Source organism: Alosa alosa, chromosome 11 (assembly GCF_017589495.1).
Source record: "Alosa alosa isolate M-15738 ecotype Scorff River chromosome 11, AALO_Geno_1.1, whole genome shotgun sequence".
NCBI lineage: Eukaryota > Metazoa > Chordata > Actinopteri > Clupeiformes > Clupeidae > Alosa > Alosa alosa.
In genome coordinates, this window is record NC_063199.1 from 17,593,379 (window position 1) to 17,608,380 (window position 15,002).

General features: G+C 42.1%; 2 protein-coding genes across 4 annotated transcripts in view; both read right to left on the bottom strand.

Moving 5' to 3' along the window:
• cbfb (core-binding factor subunit beta) overlaps positions 1 to 1,243 on the bottom strand; it is a 37,074-nt gene extending 35,831 nt beyond the window's left edge. For all 3 annotated transcript variants that reach the window (XM_048256856.1, XM_048256854.1, XM_048256855.1), the window contains exons 1-2: positions 796 to 1,243; positions 96 to 182 (exon numbers count right to left, since the gene is read on the bottom strand). In XM_048256856.1, the coding sequence (XP_048112813.1) occupies positions 96 to 182; positions 796 to 873 (165 nt within the window). In that variant the 5' untranslated portion in view covers positions 874 to 1,243. The remainder of the gene's footprint in view (positions 1 to 95; positions 183 to 795) is intronic.
• Positions 1,244 to 13,040: 11,797 nt separating this feature from the next.
• gnao1a (guanine nucleotide binding protein (G protein), alpha activating activity polypeptide O, a) overlaps positions 13,041 to 15,002 on the bottom strand; it is a 98,758-nt gene continuing 96,796 nt past the window's right edge. The window contains exon 8 of the mRNA XM_048256857.1: positions 13,041 to 14,345. Coding sequence (XP_048112814.1) covers positions 14,158 to 14,345 — 188 coding nt within the window. The 3' untranslated portion in view covers positions 13,041 to 14,157. The remainder of the gene's footprint in view (positions 14,346 to 15,002) is intronic.

Sequence of the window (15,002 nt, forward strand, 5' to 3'; positions counted from 1 at the left end):
TAAATTACGCACTGTTATACGGAGCTATGGCGAAGGTCAAATCTTCATGATTATCCCCATAATTTCTCAGTCCTGTCGAGGCTTCAGGTACTTACCACTTCTGAGCGTCCGTCTCTGCAGGCGTTTTGAAACCTGGCTTGCCTCTCCTCGTGTGGTCTGTCTCGGAAACCGGTGTATTTGATCTGAATGGAACCATGAGAAAGGCGACATAAATCATTATGTACATTCAGGGCATCCAGGCTAAACAGGCATATTATAACCAAAATACTTCTCCCAAAAGAACTTCTGTTGTTGCAGGACTGTCTGTAGGCTACACTTTGAATAAAGTCAATTTGTTTATGTAGTCTACAAATGCATAAATAACACTCTTATTACATGTGCTACTGCGTGCGAAGGATGCCACTTTTCTTGCTGAAAATTTATGGTTTATGTGACTTGAGCCTAATTCTATTTTTTATTTTTTATTAACTGAATTACGGTATCATATCATACGATAAACCTCGATACGTCCTCTTGTATTCACTCTTACTGAAATGCTTTAAGCGAAATAGGACCGTTCACATGCAACTAGGAAGTCTCGCAAATTTTGAATGTTGGTAACTTACATGTCTTCGCTAGTCATGTTTCATTCTCCAATTCAGAAATAAAACGCTAAACTCTATGGCGGAGGAACTTGACTTTACTTATAGAAAATAAGTAAGTTGGACAATATCTTCAATTTCAATACTCCGCACTGACATGAACTGGTGCTTCATTTCCGCCACTTAATGAAAAGAATGAAATTAACAAACTTGCCTCGCACTCCCGGCTGAGTTTCCTGAAGAACTCCTCGTTCTCAAATTTACTCCGCTGGTCCGGGACAACCCGAGGCATCTTGAATGTTGTTATGTGATCAATTTTCGGTTGATTTGTTTGTCTGCGAGCGAGAGAAATGCGTTCTCGATAAACTCCCCCGAATCCCGCTCTTATTTCCTTCCGTCTTCTCTGTCTGATGGAGTGAGTAAGACTATGGCAATGTGCTCCTGAGATATTTACGTTATTGTGGGGCAGAGTCGTACTCTTTTCCCCTTTTCTTAAGATTACCTCAACCCCTGTGCACTCGCCCTAAGCTGCCGCAGAGGACTTGGTATTTATTTTGGCTATAATTATTATTACAGGATTATTGTCCTCCCTCAGTCGCCGTCTACTGACAACAGACGCTCTCAGACTCGACTTTATCCGCGCTGCTGCATGGCTGTGTTACTTCCTGGCTCCTCTGAGTCCGACTTCTGACTGACTGTACACCCAAACTACACCCCCCGTGCCCCCACCCACACCCCCATTCACAATTCTCTCCACTACAGGGCTGTGCTACGCATGCGTTCGGTCCACTCAAACCCCTCGGGAGAAAAAGAGCGTCCACAAGATAAATTGTTGGTACCCAACACTTTTCACCAATTTGAGACATGGACCGAATAAGGCCCAAGAAGCCTTCTTTTACGCCAGACCATAAGACTTATTATAAGACTTATTATTAAATATTCAAATTCGAGTGTGCGATTGCAATTCTGCTTTTAGTCATGCATGAAGGGGTTCGAAATAAGAAGTAGGCCCATTACACACATTTTAAATATCCAAATCCATATCCAGCCCAAGCAATATACAGTAGTGTCCAATTAAAACAATACCAAAGTATCATTTTGTTTGGTATTGTTTTCTGAGTTTATATATATATATATATATATATATATATATATATATATATCTCTAACAGCAGTGCAAATAAAAAGTCAGATATGTCTGACTGGCTCAGTATTTTTTATTTGCACTGCTGTTAGAGGTGTTTATAGCAGCCATGTTCTTGGGCACTTTTTTTCATTTCCACAGCCTGCTCCATTCCTTTGCGTCCATATCTGCCAAGGACAAGTGCTCAAGTGTCATTCTGCCTTTACTGTTCAACACAAACACATTTCAGAGCAAAACTACTCCCTTTAGCTGAGTCTCCCTCCTTTACAAATCCAGACAAACACCGCCACACACACACACACACACACACACACACATTAGTCCACAATTCATCTTGTTGACTTGTTCCCTGAAGATTGAAGGCAGACTAATTCATTGCAACATGGAGTACCAGGGTCGGTGCGTTCCACACAGAAGTTCCTCCACCGTCCCATGATAAAGATAGAAGAAAGAGGACCATGATTGTTGTGACAGGCGACATTTTGAAACTGTGACTTTCCTCAGGACACAGCACAGAGTAGGAGGGGGTGTAGAGAGGGGCAGAGAATGGGGAAGCTGCAGTTAGAGGAAAACAAAGCATGCATTTGGAGGACATGTTTTCACACAGCTAGTCCCTCACTAATGGCAGTAACCTATTATCACAAAGGTCTTCTGTCATAGTGTTTGATTTAAATATTAGAAAAACAATCCCTCATTTATTATCATCATCATCGTCATTATTATTATTATTATTATTATTTTATTATTTTCATAGTAGTAGTAGTAGTAGTAGTAGTTGAGTAGTAGTAACAACAGAAACAATACCTCAAATAAATCTCTCAGATGTTCAGTATTGATGGTAATTCAATCATACACAGACATACACACAGATACACACATACATATATGTTAAATTATTAGAAATCTTTATTAAATACATAGTGAAACAGCTTCGTGACACCGTGACAACACACTGAATTATAATCATTTACATGAGGGGTTTAGAAAGGCTCGCCTTATGTTGAAGTTTACTTTGCAATTACAGTAAATGGAATTCAAGGTTGAATGTACAACAGTGTCATAAAATATTCAGTTGTCTTAAATATTTTGGTAATTTTTGCCATAACTGTGTTTACATCATTTCCATCATATTTAAATAATTAAATGTGATGTGTTTACATACACCTCTGCATACAGTATAATTTTCCATTGTGTGCATCATGTGATCAAAGTCACTAACACATCACCAGACAACTTAGTCTTAGAACATTCCGGCATACAGGCCTCCATTGAAACAAAGTGTCCCACATAGCATAGATTGTTTCTACCTAATGAGCTTGCTGATCTGTAGAATAAACTGTCAGAGGCCTCAACAGTGAACAGCTGATGTCAACTGTGCAGATGATAGGAAATTAGGAAAACAAGTTACGCCTGTTTGATTATTCATCTGTGTTCTGTGCACGCTGCTGTGTAGATAGAGTAGGCCTGAATTTTTTAAAGTGCTTTTTTTTTTAAACCTTTTCTTTTTTCTCTTTCAGGTCTACAGTATAAAAACGTGTTAAAAGCTGTAGCTTCAGGCTAAATGGGATATGTGTGTCCGCAAAATGCTCTTTAATTAATGAAATGTTCTGTGGTTACTGTTGGAGACCCATTTTCTGCATGTGAATTTGTGGGTGAGGTGTCTATTCCTATCTCTTTCAAAAGAAGATAACCCTGAAAGTTCTAACTAACACACTTTGGCTGATGCAATATTCTATATTTCATGTGTTGTCTCTCTATGCATAATTTCTATGCTGGCTGAAAACACATTAGAAAGATTTTGTACTCACATATTGTATTGAATATTTAATAATCCCAAGTGAGCAGGCTTATAACAGGACCTGCTGACACAAAACATTTGGCAAAAGGGACAAACAAGCTGTTTTTTGGCTATGAAATTATGTTCAGGCGCTGAATGAACTGAACTGAAACGACTTCGGGAGGACTTTAAAGGATTTCTTTTTGACAGCATTTCACTCAGAATTCTCAAGCACCTGAGAAGGTATGAATGCAGACAAACAGCATGAAGTAGGCCACAGCACATAAACATGTTGAAATATATACAATGTAAGAATCTGAATGTGTCACAAATCAGCTCTTTAGTCTTTGCTATTTGCTAAATCATGTCTACATGCCTTTACCTCTTTAACGCCCCTACATGCTTTATGTTTCAATGACCAGCAAAGGGACTGACCCAGAAGCCCATATGTCTGTTTTTACTGTTAGTTATCTTACAGAGAGCCTATCAGAAGCAAAACGGACTGCACTCCTATATGAACTGATAGCGGGTCTGGGACCATGAAACAGCACGTCCTGAACATAGTGGGTAGGATAGGCCATACAGGTTATTAAGCAAACAGGGCTACGTCAGTGACTGAGAATCAGAGGGTCTCAGCGCCCGAAATGATTAATGGTGTTACCGTACACCCGCCTTCACACCCCCGTACTTACACGCAACCGCCAAAACAGAAGGGGACGATGACAGTTGCAGCGTCTGGACCGGTGCCGCGAGGAGTGCCCTTCTAAACAGAGTAGGGTGGCGCGAGGCCAGACGTCGGGACGGTCCCAATTTGGCTCCACTGTCCGACGGATAGCCATGGACCACGTGAAAGAGTTAAATAACAACAAGCGTCCAGACCAGACGGCCAGACTTCAGGCGGGAAATGTGTAAATGGTCCATGGCATGAGTGGCCTATAATAGCGCGCATTAACAGTGTTGGCTCGAACTACAGATAAACAAAGTCAGGCCCCATACGTAATAGACTATTATTGTTATTATTATTATTATTATTATTATTATTAGGCTATTATTATTATTATTTTATAGGCGTACTAGATTAAGCTACTAGCCTTCCACTGGGCCTATTTAACTTGTTAACTTGTGACCTGAACTAGAACTGAAACGAATTTGAGACAGCGTAAACAACTAGGCTAATAGGTCAACATACAGTATGAAGAAATCTAAAAAAAATGTGAGTAGCCCTACAATTTCCTCTAAACTGATGACCTGAACACAAATGAAGCTGGATTGTTAACAACTAACACAGTTGTGACATAAATTTCATTCGAATAGTGTTCCAGTTATAGGCTTAAAAGTCTTATACATTTCAGTAATAGCGTAGCCTATTGAGCAAACAAGTTGTTTATATCATATGGCATCCAACAGAGGGCGCTAAAATATTAACTTTTTGTTTAAATGCACTGGAAATGCATCACCAGAATATCATTGATCGTTTGACAAAATGAACATTAAAATATCAGCATCGGTCATTATGGACATACATATTATATTAATATTTATATTAACATACATATTATATTAATATTTATATGAATATAAAGATTAGATACCCCCTCACACACACATTCATATTATATAGCCTATATATATATATATATATATGGGGGGGGGGGTATCTAATATTTATATTAATATATATGTCCATAATGACCGATGTTGATATTTTAATGTTCATTTTGTCAAATGATCAATGATATTCTGGTGATGCATCACCAGAAGTGCATTTGATCAAAAAGTTAATACATATGTGTATGTGTGTGTCGAAATATACCTTTAGTTGTAATTGCATACAAAATAAATAAAAATAAAAAATCAAATAAAAAACAGGTTTATATATATATATATATCATCTGTGTATGTGTGTGTCAATATATTATATATATATATATATAATATATTGACACACACATACACATATGTACAATACATAGACAAAGAAAGCCTTCTATTTTTTAAAGTTTATTCTTTGGGCTATTCGCCTTTATTTGGATAGGACAGTGAAGAGTGACAGGAAGTAAGTGGGAGAGAGATATGGGGTGGGAATCGGGAAATGACCGCAGGTCAGATTCGAACCTGGGTCCCAGTGGGCACTCGGACCCGTACATGGAATAGCCTGCTGCGCCACAGCGCCCCCTAGCCTTCTTTTAAAGGCTTAAAAAAAGTGACTACAGTCTACAAACACAGATGTAATTTGTTTTTTGATTGAATGGTTTTAACAATCAATTAGCACTCTCAGTGCTGTTTGATGAACTCCTGTAAATCAGATAAATCAATCAGAGACAACATCACAACATCCTGAGGGCACCGGAGCTCAACATCTCCTGTGTGGCAACCTGATGGGTGTTGAGGGTCTTCCTGTGGAGGATGATTGGTCTATGATGCCTTCCTCTGAGATTAGAACAGCCTGTTGTGGATGGATGTATCGAGGATGACAAGCCTTATTTAAAGAGGCGCTGTCTCACTCACACACACACACACACACACACAAGTGCCACAGGCAACAGTGTGCTTGCCCTCACTTCTGAGATACGCACACACACACACACACACACACACACACACACACACACACACACACACACGGAGCATATGTGAATGTATGTATGCAAAACATGTACATGATGCACATGAATAGTAGGCAAACTAATATTTACAAAAGTAAGCAACCAGTGTTGAGTCCAACTTCTTGCCATTTCCACACACACACACACACACAAATATAATTGGTCCACAGGGGGGGCCATTATTGTTTGCTTCTCGCAACATAACAGCTTTCAGCTGTATTGTTTTTTGCCCTGTCTTTCCAGTGCAGGTAAGAAGGAAATTCCCTGAAGTAGTCAGAGACAGTGTATATGTGTGTGAAAGAGAGAGAACCGAAAAGAGAGACAGAGAGAAGCCACATAATCGCCTCCTCAACAGACAGAAAATTGTTTTTACAGTAGAGCGCATGGAAACACCATGTGAGTTGGACCATCACACCAAGTAAGTAGCATTCTAATGAAAACCGTGTGTGTCCCCAGAATCCGAGTCAGCTTTATTCAGCCATGTGTGTCAGTACACACAACGAATCTGGTTCCAGCCGATGGTGTCACTCTTCTCCTTTCACATTTTTTTTTGTATGATTGTGTATATAGTTTCGTGATTTTTCTGTATTTGTAAAATTGTTGTAATGTGAACCACGTGTGCTGGTAGTGAAAAGAGGAAGTGAACAGTCGTCCTCTGTGCCACCTGAAGACCCAGTGGGGCCAAGTCATGGGCGCACGGCATCATTCCTCTCCCGACGACACCAACCACGACGACGAGGGGAGGAGGCGGTTCCCATGGCAACCAGCCGCTTTCAATCTGGGTCCTGACCTTTAACGGATGGATGTGATGAAAGCTTCCACTTGACCCCGCAGTCACTCACAGGGTGACATGTGTGACTCCAGGATCAGGGTGTAGGGGGCACTTCACTGCCTATGCCCAGGGCTATGCCCCGCTGCCCTGTAGTGACCCTTTATCCCTAACTGTCCCCAGTCTCAGTTTCTCAGTCTCCCCAGAAAACGGAAACAGCAGTGCAGAGAGCTATTGCCCAGAATGTGTGTGTGTGTGCATATGCTAATGTGTGTATTGGCACGTGTCAGTGAGTGTTTGTGTGTGTGACAGAGCGGGGGAAACTTAGTAATTATGTGTCTCGTGTATGTGTGCGGATATGTGTGTGTGTGAGAGTTTTTTGGGTGTGGTTGTGTTTGTATATAGTTATGTGTGTGCATGTGTGTCAGAGAGGGTTTATGTTTGTGTGTGTGTGTGTGTGTGCCAGGATGCATATGTGTGCCTGAGTGAGCACTGAGAGAGAGGCAGAGAGAGAGAGAGGCAGAGAGAGGGAGAGGCAGAGAGAGAGGGAGAGGCAGAGAGAGAGAGAGGCAGAGAGAAAGAGTGTGTAAGAGAAGCATCCCCAGGACACACCCATCTCTCTCCTGATGTTACCTAATACACAAAGCTGCTGCAGGACTCGCATACATTTCATATTTACTGCCATACACTGGCTGCATGCACACTCAAAGGCACAGGCCCACAATCGTAGGCTTTCTTGATTAATACTTACATGATCTATGCAAAATATTGAAATTAATGGAGGGTTAAGCAAAGCAGTGTTTATGTATTTGGTTGTGGGCGCATTCCAATAAGATTGAGGTCAGATGGAGCCCTTGGGGAGTCCTGGTGAAAGCGTCCACATTGCCAGAGGACACACAAATGATGATCTATCTGTCAGTGGCGAGAGGATCCTTGTAACCAATTTCATGTATCCACCCAGAATATGAGATGGGGAAGGCTGCTTGTTGGAGGTCTCTGCAGCAGGCCGTCTCCTAGCAACAGGCAGACGGCGCTGCTGTGCTATAAATAACACTGGTTGTGAGTGTGTGTCTCTGTGTGTGTGTGTGTCTCCATGTGTGTGTTGTAAAGTGGCTTGCGGGGACAGTGAACAGGGAGAACATTTTTGGGGCATTCCTGGACATTCTTTTGACTCACTACTCTTGCTCGAGCATTCGGTTGGATAGAACAGTGGTTCTCCTACATCACTGTTTGTAATCCTAAGTATTTATGACAGCTGTAGAAGAAAATACAGACTATTGCTACAAAATCTCACTGTGAAATACATGATGACTGCTTCCTACTTGCTTGGTTCAGAATGAATTATGAGTGTGTCATCTTTGTAAGGAAACAAAGACTGCTCTTGTTTCACACGTGCACATTCTAACACGTTAATTAGCATACTGTGTGGTTGTTCATCGCCCATTCTTCTGTTTGTGTTTTTATTTATGTTTATGTTCTGGGGATCTGACAGGTTAGGCCACAGGGGAGTGGGCTGATGTTAAAAAGGGAGGGGCGCGGAGAGGCCGTAAAAAAACGCACTGCCTCTCATCACCTGCAGGGGGAGCAGCTGCATCTCCATCTCAGACCTCATTTCCCATAAGGCTCCTCCTGTCTGTGTTCTCCTGCCAGCCATGCTTCGCTGCTCCCTCCACGTTCCTTGCTTTTTTCCACTCCATCTTTTTTCTTCTCCATCCCCCTCTTTCCTTATTCCTTCTCTCCATTTCACCTTGCTGTATCTAACAGCTAGAGACTGAAGGTGCATGCGTCCCTGTTCAACGCCCCTTTCGAAGATAGTCCCCAGAGATAACTCCACCCAAACTCACCCCGCCCCCCTCTCACTATAGCACACTCACACTGCACACAACTGATTACCAAACACAGGAGCTGAGGTTCAATTGTTTCACACGAAGATTTCCATAATTTATGTAAATTGTGTATTCACTTGAGCACTTGCTAGTTTACTAGATTATGCGGTGTGGTTGGTAATTTGCTCCATTCAGGGCTATTTGCTTTGTAGTGTTCTTCTCCCCCCTCTTCTCCTGTCATCTGTGTTTGTAGGGATCATTTCCCTATGAGCAGCACATGATGAATCATCTGGGCCACTGCTTCATGTGCAAGTCTCTTTAGTGGGCTCAGGTGTGGAGAGCTGACATGATCACTTAGTCTCCATCTCTGGCTACACAAGCAGTCCCTTTCCCCACCCCTCACACTCCTAGTCCATCATCCAGAAGCAATTACCTGATACTGCTCTACATAGCAGCTGACTGTGGCCCAGAGCTGGCCCAGGTGTGGCGCTGGATCGGCTGCACCCATGCCAGATCTGTTCTTGAGTCCGTCCACAGACTGCCTGGAGATCACGTCGGTGGGTACAGTGCTTTTCACTCACCTGTGTGAAGTGCTGTTGGACTGCAAAATGTGCATGGAAGCTGCAGCAGCTGGCGCACACACAGGCAGTGTTGTAGGTTATGGGACCTGACCGCTGATGTTACTGGGTTCATGTATTAACTGGAGGATGTTAGAGGGAACGTAGACACAGGCCTACACATACACAGCTTGTTTAGGATACTGCTTATCATATTTCCAGTTACTGATGAGCTCTTTGATGTCTAAAGAGTATGTTTACTCCATATTCAGTCAATAATATTCCTCAGTGTTGTCTATTTGTAGGTGTACAACCCGTTACACACACACACAGTCTCTCTCTCTCGCACACAAACACACTCTGGTCCCTTTGGAACCCTGTAGCAGTGTCTTTATTTCCAGCACATGGACCTGTCACCAGCTGCAGACACGCCGTGCCACTCCCCTGTGGGCCTGTGCCTTTTCCCTTCAGCTGCACGTCTCTTCTGCACACTAGGAGCCGACGACGAGTTGCTCTGAGCCTGTAGTTTGTTCACCCAGCCAAAACCCCAATAAGGAGTCTGAACCTCTGAACCTGTGTCCTAACCCAGGAGAGGCCCAATACCACACATGGGCAGAGGATAGAGGGAGCTATGGTCACTTGTTTAGCTTTCACCAAACCACTGTCAGGGGACCAACAGGACATGATGACAAGCTCCTGATAACAGCCTTTGTTAGTTAACTTTGGATTGTAGCTTTTGTTAGTTGTTAACCTCCGATTGGATCTGTGTGGACTGATTCAACAAGATCTAACTGACCAGATTTGTGTATGATTGTCTTATATGAAGTTCTATATTTTTGGAATAAATGGGGCGATATTAGGCAAAAAAAGCCGAATAATTTGATATGATGTATGACAAAATCCAATTTTTCTCAGATGGAACAGTGTGAATAATACATTTTAACGTTTGCCCGATTTTGCATACACTAACCATAATGTAAGGCAAAGAAGTATGAATGTTGATGATATCATATGTAAATGAATGCATATGTGTGCACGCTGGAACTGGGTCACCAAATCTCTAAAAAATGTTTAAGCATGTTTAGCCCGCAAATACTAAATTATACACATGGGTCATGTTCACAGAATGAAAGATTTCACATATTGCAGCCTCTATGTCTATGAGCCCTCCGGCACCTCCTGCTCTGTGACCAGTCGCCCTGCCTGCTGCTGATTCAGTTCAGTAGTGGCCTGGGAATCATATTACTGACATATTATGAGACAATGGACATATTACGAGACGACGGCTCATGTTGCTGTGGTGGTGTTGGTGTGGCTGGTTGTAGCCCTGCTGTTCCTGGTTATGCAACTACTCCCCACACACTCATCCATCCGTCCCTCCACCCACCCACCCACTCAGAGCTGGCCCTGCTCTGGCCCAGATGTGGGTCAGAGTCGTTTCTGAGTTGTTTGTTTGTTTGTTTGTTTGTTTTGTGACCCAGAGAAGTGCCCCTGACAGCTGTAAAGCAAATACAGGGATATGCCACCAAATACGACAAGGCAGGATGAATCCTGCAGACAGACACCCTGCTGAACGAGTAGGAAAAGGGTTAAAAGAGGGAAGCGTATGTTTGCGCATGATGAGTTGGTTGCTCACCTCTATGTCTATGGTATTTATGGTCAGTGTTTTTTTGACCAAAAAGAAAAGCTTCACAGTGTGCAGTATTAACTTCACACTCTTGTTTCTCACTGAGCAGATAAAAATGCACATTTCTAAGTTTGTTAAATAAAACAGTATAATAGAAATGTTTCTGTTTTAAATGTGGTGTGCTTATTGCAATGCACTTTATAACACCATTATCCAACATAAATTCAAAATATAATGCCTACAACTTACATGAACCCAAGCATGACCTTATCCCTTCAGTATATCTTACAATGAGATGGTATTATATATGCAGTACATTATTATTAATGAATAATGGTAGATAAAATTAAGAACAAGAACTTGTGTAAGACTGCCTCACATAAACTAATGTAAAAGGTAGCTGAAAAACACAAGGATAAACCTGGACCCAGAGTCAAATAGATGAATGAACAAGTGGACTGCACCCCCGGTGGATGAAAAGGGCAGGAATGCCACATGTGATTTATTAGTGTTTTTTTTCTTTCTCTCAACATACTCATGCACACGTTACACATAAACGCCAGCGGCAACCAGTCAGTCTCAAACCCTGCAGTGAGGAGAGGGGGAGGGGGGGGCGCAGAGGCAAACCGGGGCGCATTAAACAGGGCCAGGCAAAAGAGCATGTTTCAAAGAAGGGCAAGAGGCCGGGTCAGGCTGGGGAGTGTGTACGCATCACAAGGGTCGGCAGCAGTGGCGGCTAGGATGTGGGTGGAGAAGAACAATTGGAGTCAGGATGCGCTAAGTTTGAAGTCATGAAAACTGTGGCTTTTAATGTACACACTACATTCGATTGGTTTTTTTTTTAAATCCAGCACGAACATCCCACATGAAAGAACAACCATTCACTAAAGAAGAGGGAGAAAAAAGCAGCACAAAAAGCATTCACTGGGAGAAAATGAAAGGAGAACAAAAGAGAGAGATAGAGAGAGGAAGAGAGAGAAAAGGGGGTATGGGTCCTGGGTGGGGGTTACGGGTGAAAGAAACCTAAAGCTGAACTGGTATATGCCATTATACACAGTAATCTTTTTTCCTTTTTAATTCCAAAACTGAGAAAGGGAGAGAGAGAGAGAGGGAGAGGACAAGAAGTGGGAGCAGGAGAGATACATCGTTCCAAATCTACGGGTGACGTGTGAGCTGTGCTTTTCTATGCAGACCTGGAAGGTGTTTGAGTACAATTCCCCAAAAACGAGATAGAGAGATAGAGAGAGAAATAGAGAGAGATAGAGAAATAGCGCATGGATCTGTACAGCAGTGCACACCCCCCACCCAAACCAGCCCAGGGGGCAGGGAACGTGCTCTGAAAGTGGTTTTTCCAAAAAAAAACAAAAAACAAAAAAAACATCTTCATAATAATAAAAAAGATACATATACTGTAATTCAGGTTCATTAAAGACACTGTGATGCAGGGGAAACAGGCAAAAAGAAATTTGGTACAATTTACCAACATCAACATGGGTAAGTCTGTGAGAACGGTTCTAGAGTGGAACGCAAGAACCCTTGCAAAACTTTTTTTTTAAAAAAGGGGGAGAGAGAGAGAAAAAATGTTCTGTAGCTACAAAGCACAAGAAATATACTTTTAATAATATTACAGAATCATCATTTTTCATTGATATTGTTATTATTTCAATGTTGTCATTATCATCTTTGTTATTATTGTTGTCATAATCATCCTTTTCTTTTTTTCGTCTCTTTCTCAGAGTAAATTTTTCTACGTGTAAAGACTCTATAACCGGAGGAACTACAGCTTTCTACTAAGACACACAGCCCCAATGACCCAACGTCTGAAAATCACCATGTCAGAACAACGGGCAGAACAGCTGTCTATTCCCCTGCCCCCAACCCAACCCAACCACAACCCACTTTTTTGCTGTTGTCTTTTTCTTTTTTATGTTTTTTTTTTTCTATTTTGCACTTTTTGTGGGTTTTTTATTTCTTTTTTAATATCATCTATGTGAAGCATTTAACTGTTTCTTTATACAAAGGCTGTAGGGTCATGCTAACTTTAGACACAAGGCCAGTGCGAGAGGACTCCATTACCCAGCCCGTAGACAAACAAAACAGGAAGTCAATGAGAGGTGAGGGATGATGGGAGGTAGGAAGTGATGTAAGGAGAATGAGGAGAGGAGGGGGAGGGCAGAGGTGGGTCAGAAGAAGAAGAGGTGACAGACAACCAATAAATAAATTAATAAATTAATTAACGACAATAAAAAAGTAGAAGTTCCTTACATGACAATGTTAATAGGTTCTCATTACAGTGAACTAGTGTTTCTAGAACTATTCCCAAACTTGTCATTCTCAGGAGATTGGCACTGATATGACACTTTTCGTCGATTTGATTGGTTTAGAGGCCAGGGCGTGCACACAGCTGTGGCCCCTTTTTTCCACAATGCACACAGGCAATGGAGGTGGCCTACTAAAGTGACAGGGAATAACAGCGTGAACGACAGGAAACAAACAAACAAAGAAAAGAACATTAGAGAAGCTGAGAGGGTGCAATCCCGGGCGCCTTCTTTCTCTGGAGTATCAACTAGCCTAACAGAACTAATAGGATCGCCATGAAAACCCAGTCTGAAAAAAAAGCTCAAACAAACAAACAAAAAAAAAGAGGAAAAGATTAACCCGCTACAGCTCATCCTGTTCTCACTGACCATAATCATTATCATAGTGCTCACTACAGCTACAGGCACCATAACTGTCCAAGTCATTGATAGAGCTATTGTTTTCTCATTTCTCAAGTCATACAGCAGTACGCTCAGGCAGACATGGACAGGTCAGCATCCCTGACTGATCGTCACGTAATAAATATACATACAATGAACAAAGAACACAAACAAAACAAAAAAAAAACATTACAAAAACAATAGAACAAAAGACATTTTTGTAAAATAAGGGTTGTTTAGTTTCAACAAAAAGACACCGTGAGAAAGGAAAAGAACTACAACTGCAAAAGATGGGGAAAAAACAAAAACAAAACAAAAAGAAACAAAAAAAAAGAAAACAAAAAAAGGTCCCAACTTTGTTCTAAAACCATAAAGGCTGGGTTTCTATAAGAAATCAGTTCTGTTGGCAGCTCCTTGAAGACAAACTAAAAACATTATATATATATTCATATTTATATTTATATATATATATGTATGCCTATTTTAAAATTATCATTATTATTATTTACCAACTTGCATTTTCAATAATAATCATTACCAAAGAGGTGACGTAAGAGAGAGCTGCGCGATCTCAGTACAGGCCACAACCTCGCAGGTTGTTGGCGATGATGATGTCGGTGACGGCGTCAAACACCACCTGGATGTTTCCTGTGTCGGTGGCACAGGTCATGTGACAGTAGATCTCCTTATTGGGCGAGCGGTTCTTGCTCTCGAACTGTGCTTGGATGTAAGCGGCGGCGTCCTCATAGGTGTTGGGCCCTGCAGGGCGGTGGAGGGTGAGGGCGGAATGACATGGGAGAAGACAGGGAGATGGAGAGAGAGAGAGAGAGGAAAGAGGGAGAAAGGGGGTGAAGAAGAGAGAGAGGGAGGAAGGGATGACAGAGTCAAAAAAGTAAAGGGAGAGAGAGAGGAGAGGAGTGAAGGAATGGTACCAAGAGGAGAGAGAGAGGGGGGATGAGAGAGATATGAAGATGAGAGATGAAAACAAAGGAGTGAGAGAAAGAAGGGGAAAGAAGAAAGAGGGAGAAAGAAGACAGTCAGTGAGACAACGTGAGAGAAAGTCAATTAACACGATATCAGAGACAAGTGAACAGAGAGGAAGAACAAAGAGAAGAGAAAGGAAAGCCTACATCTCCTCAATCACGCGCACCTCTACACGAGTACAGACCAGCCTACATCTCCTCAATCACGCGCACCTCTACACGAGTACAGACCAGCCTACATCTCCTCAATCACGCCAAGACCTCTACACGCAGTACAGACCAGCCTACATCTCCTCAATCACGAGCACAGACCAGCCTACATCTCCTCAATCACGCGCACCTCTACACGAGTACAGACCAGCCTACATCTCCTCAATCACGCGCACCTCTACACGAGTACAGACCAGCCTACATCTCCTCTGAGTACAGACCA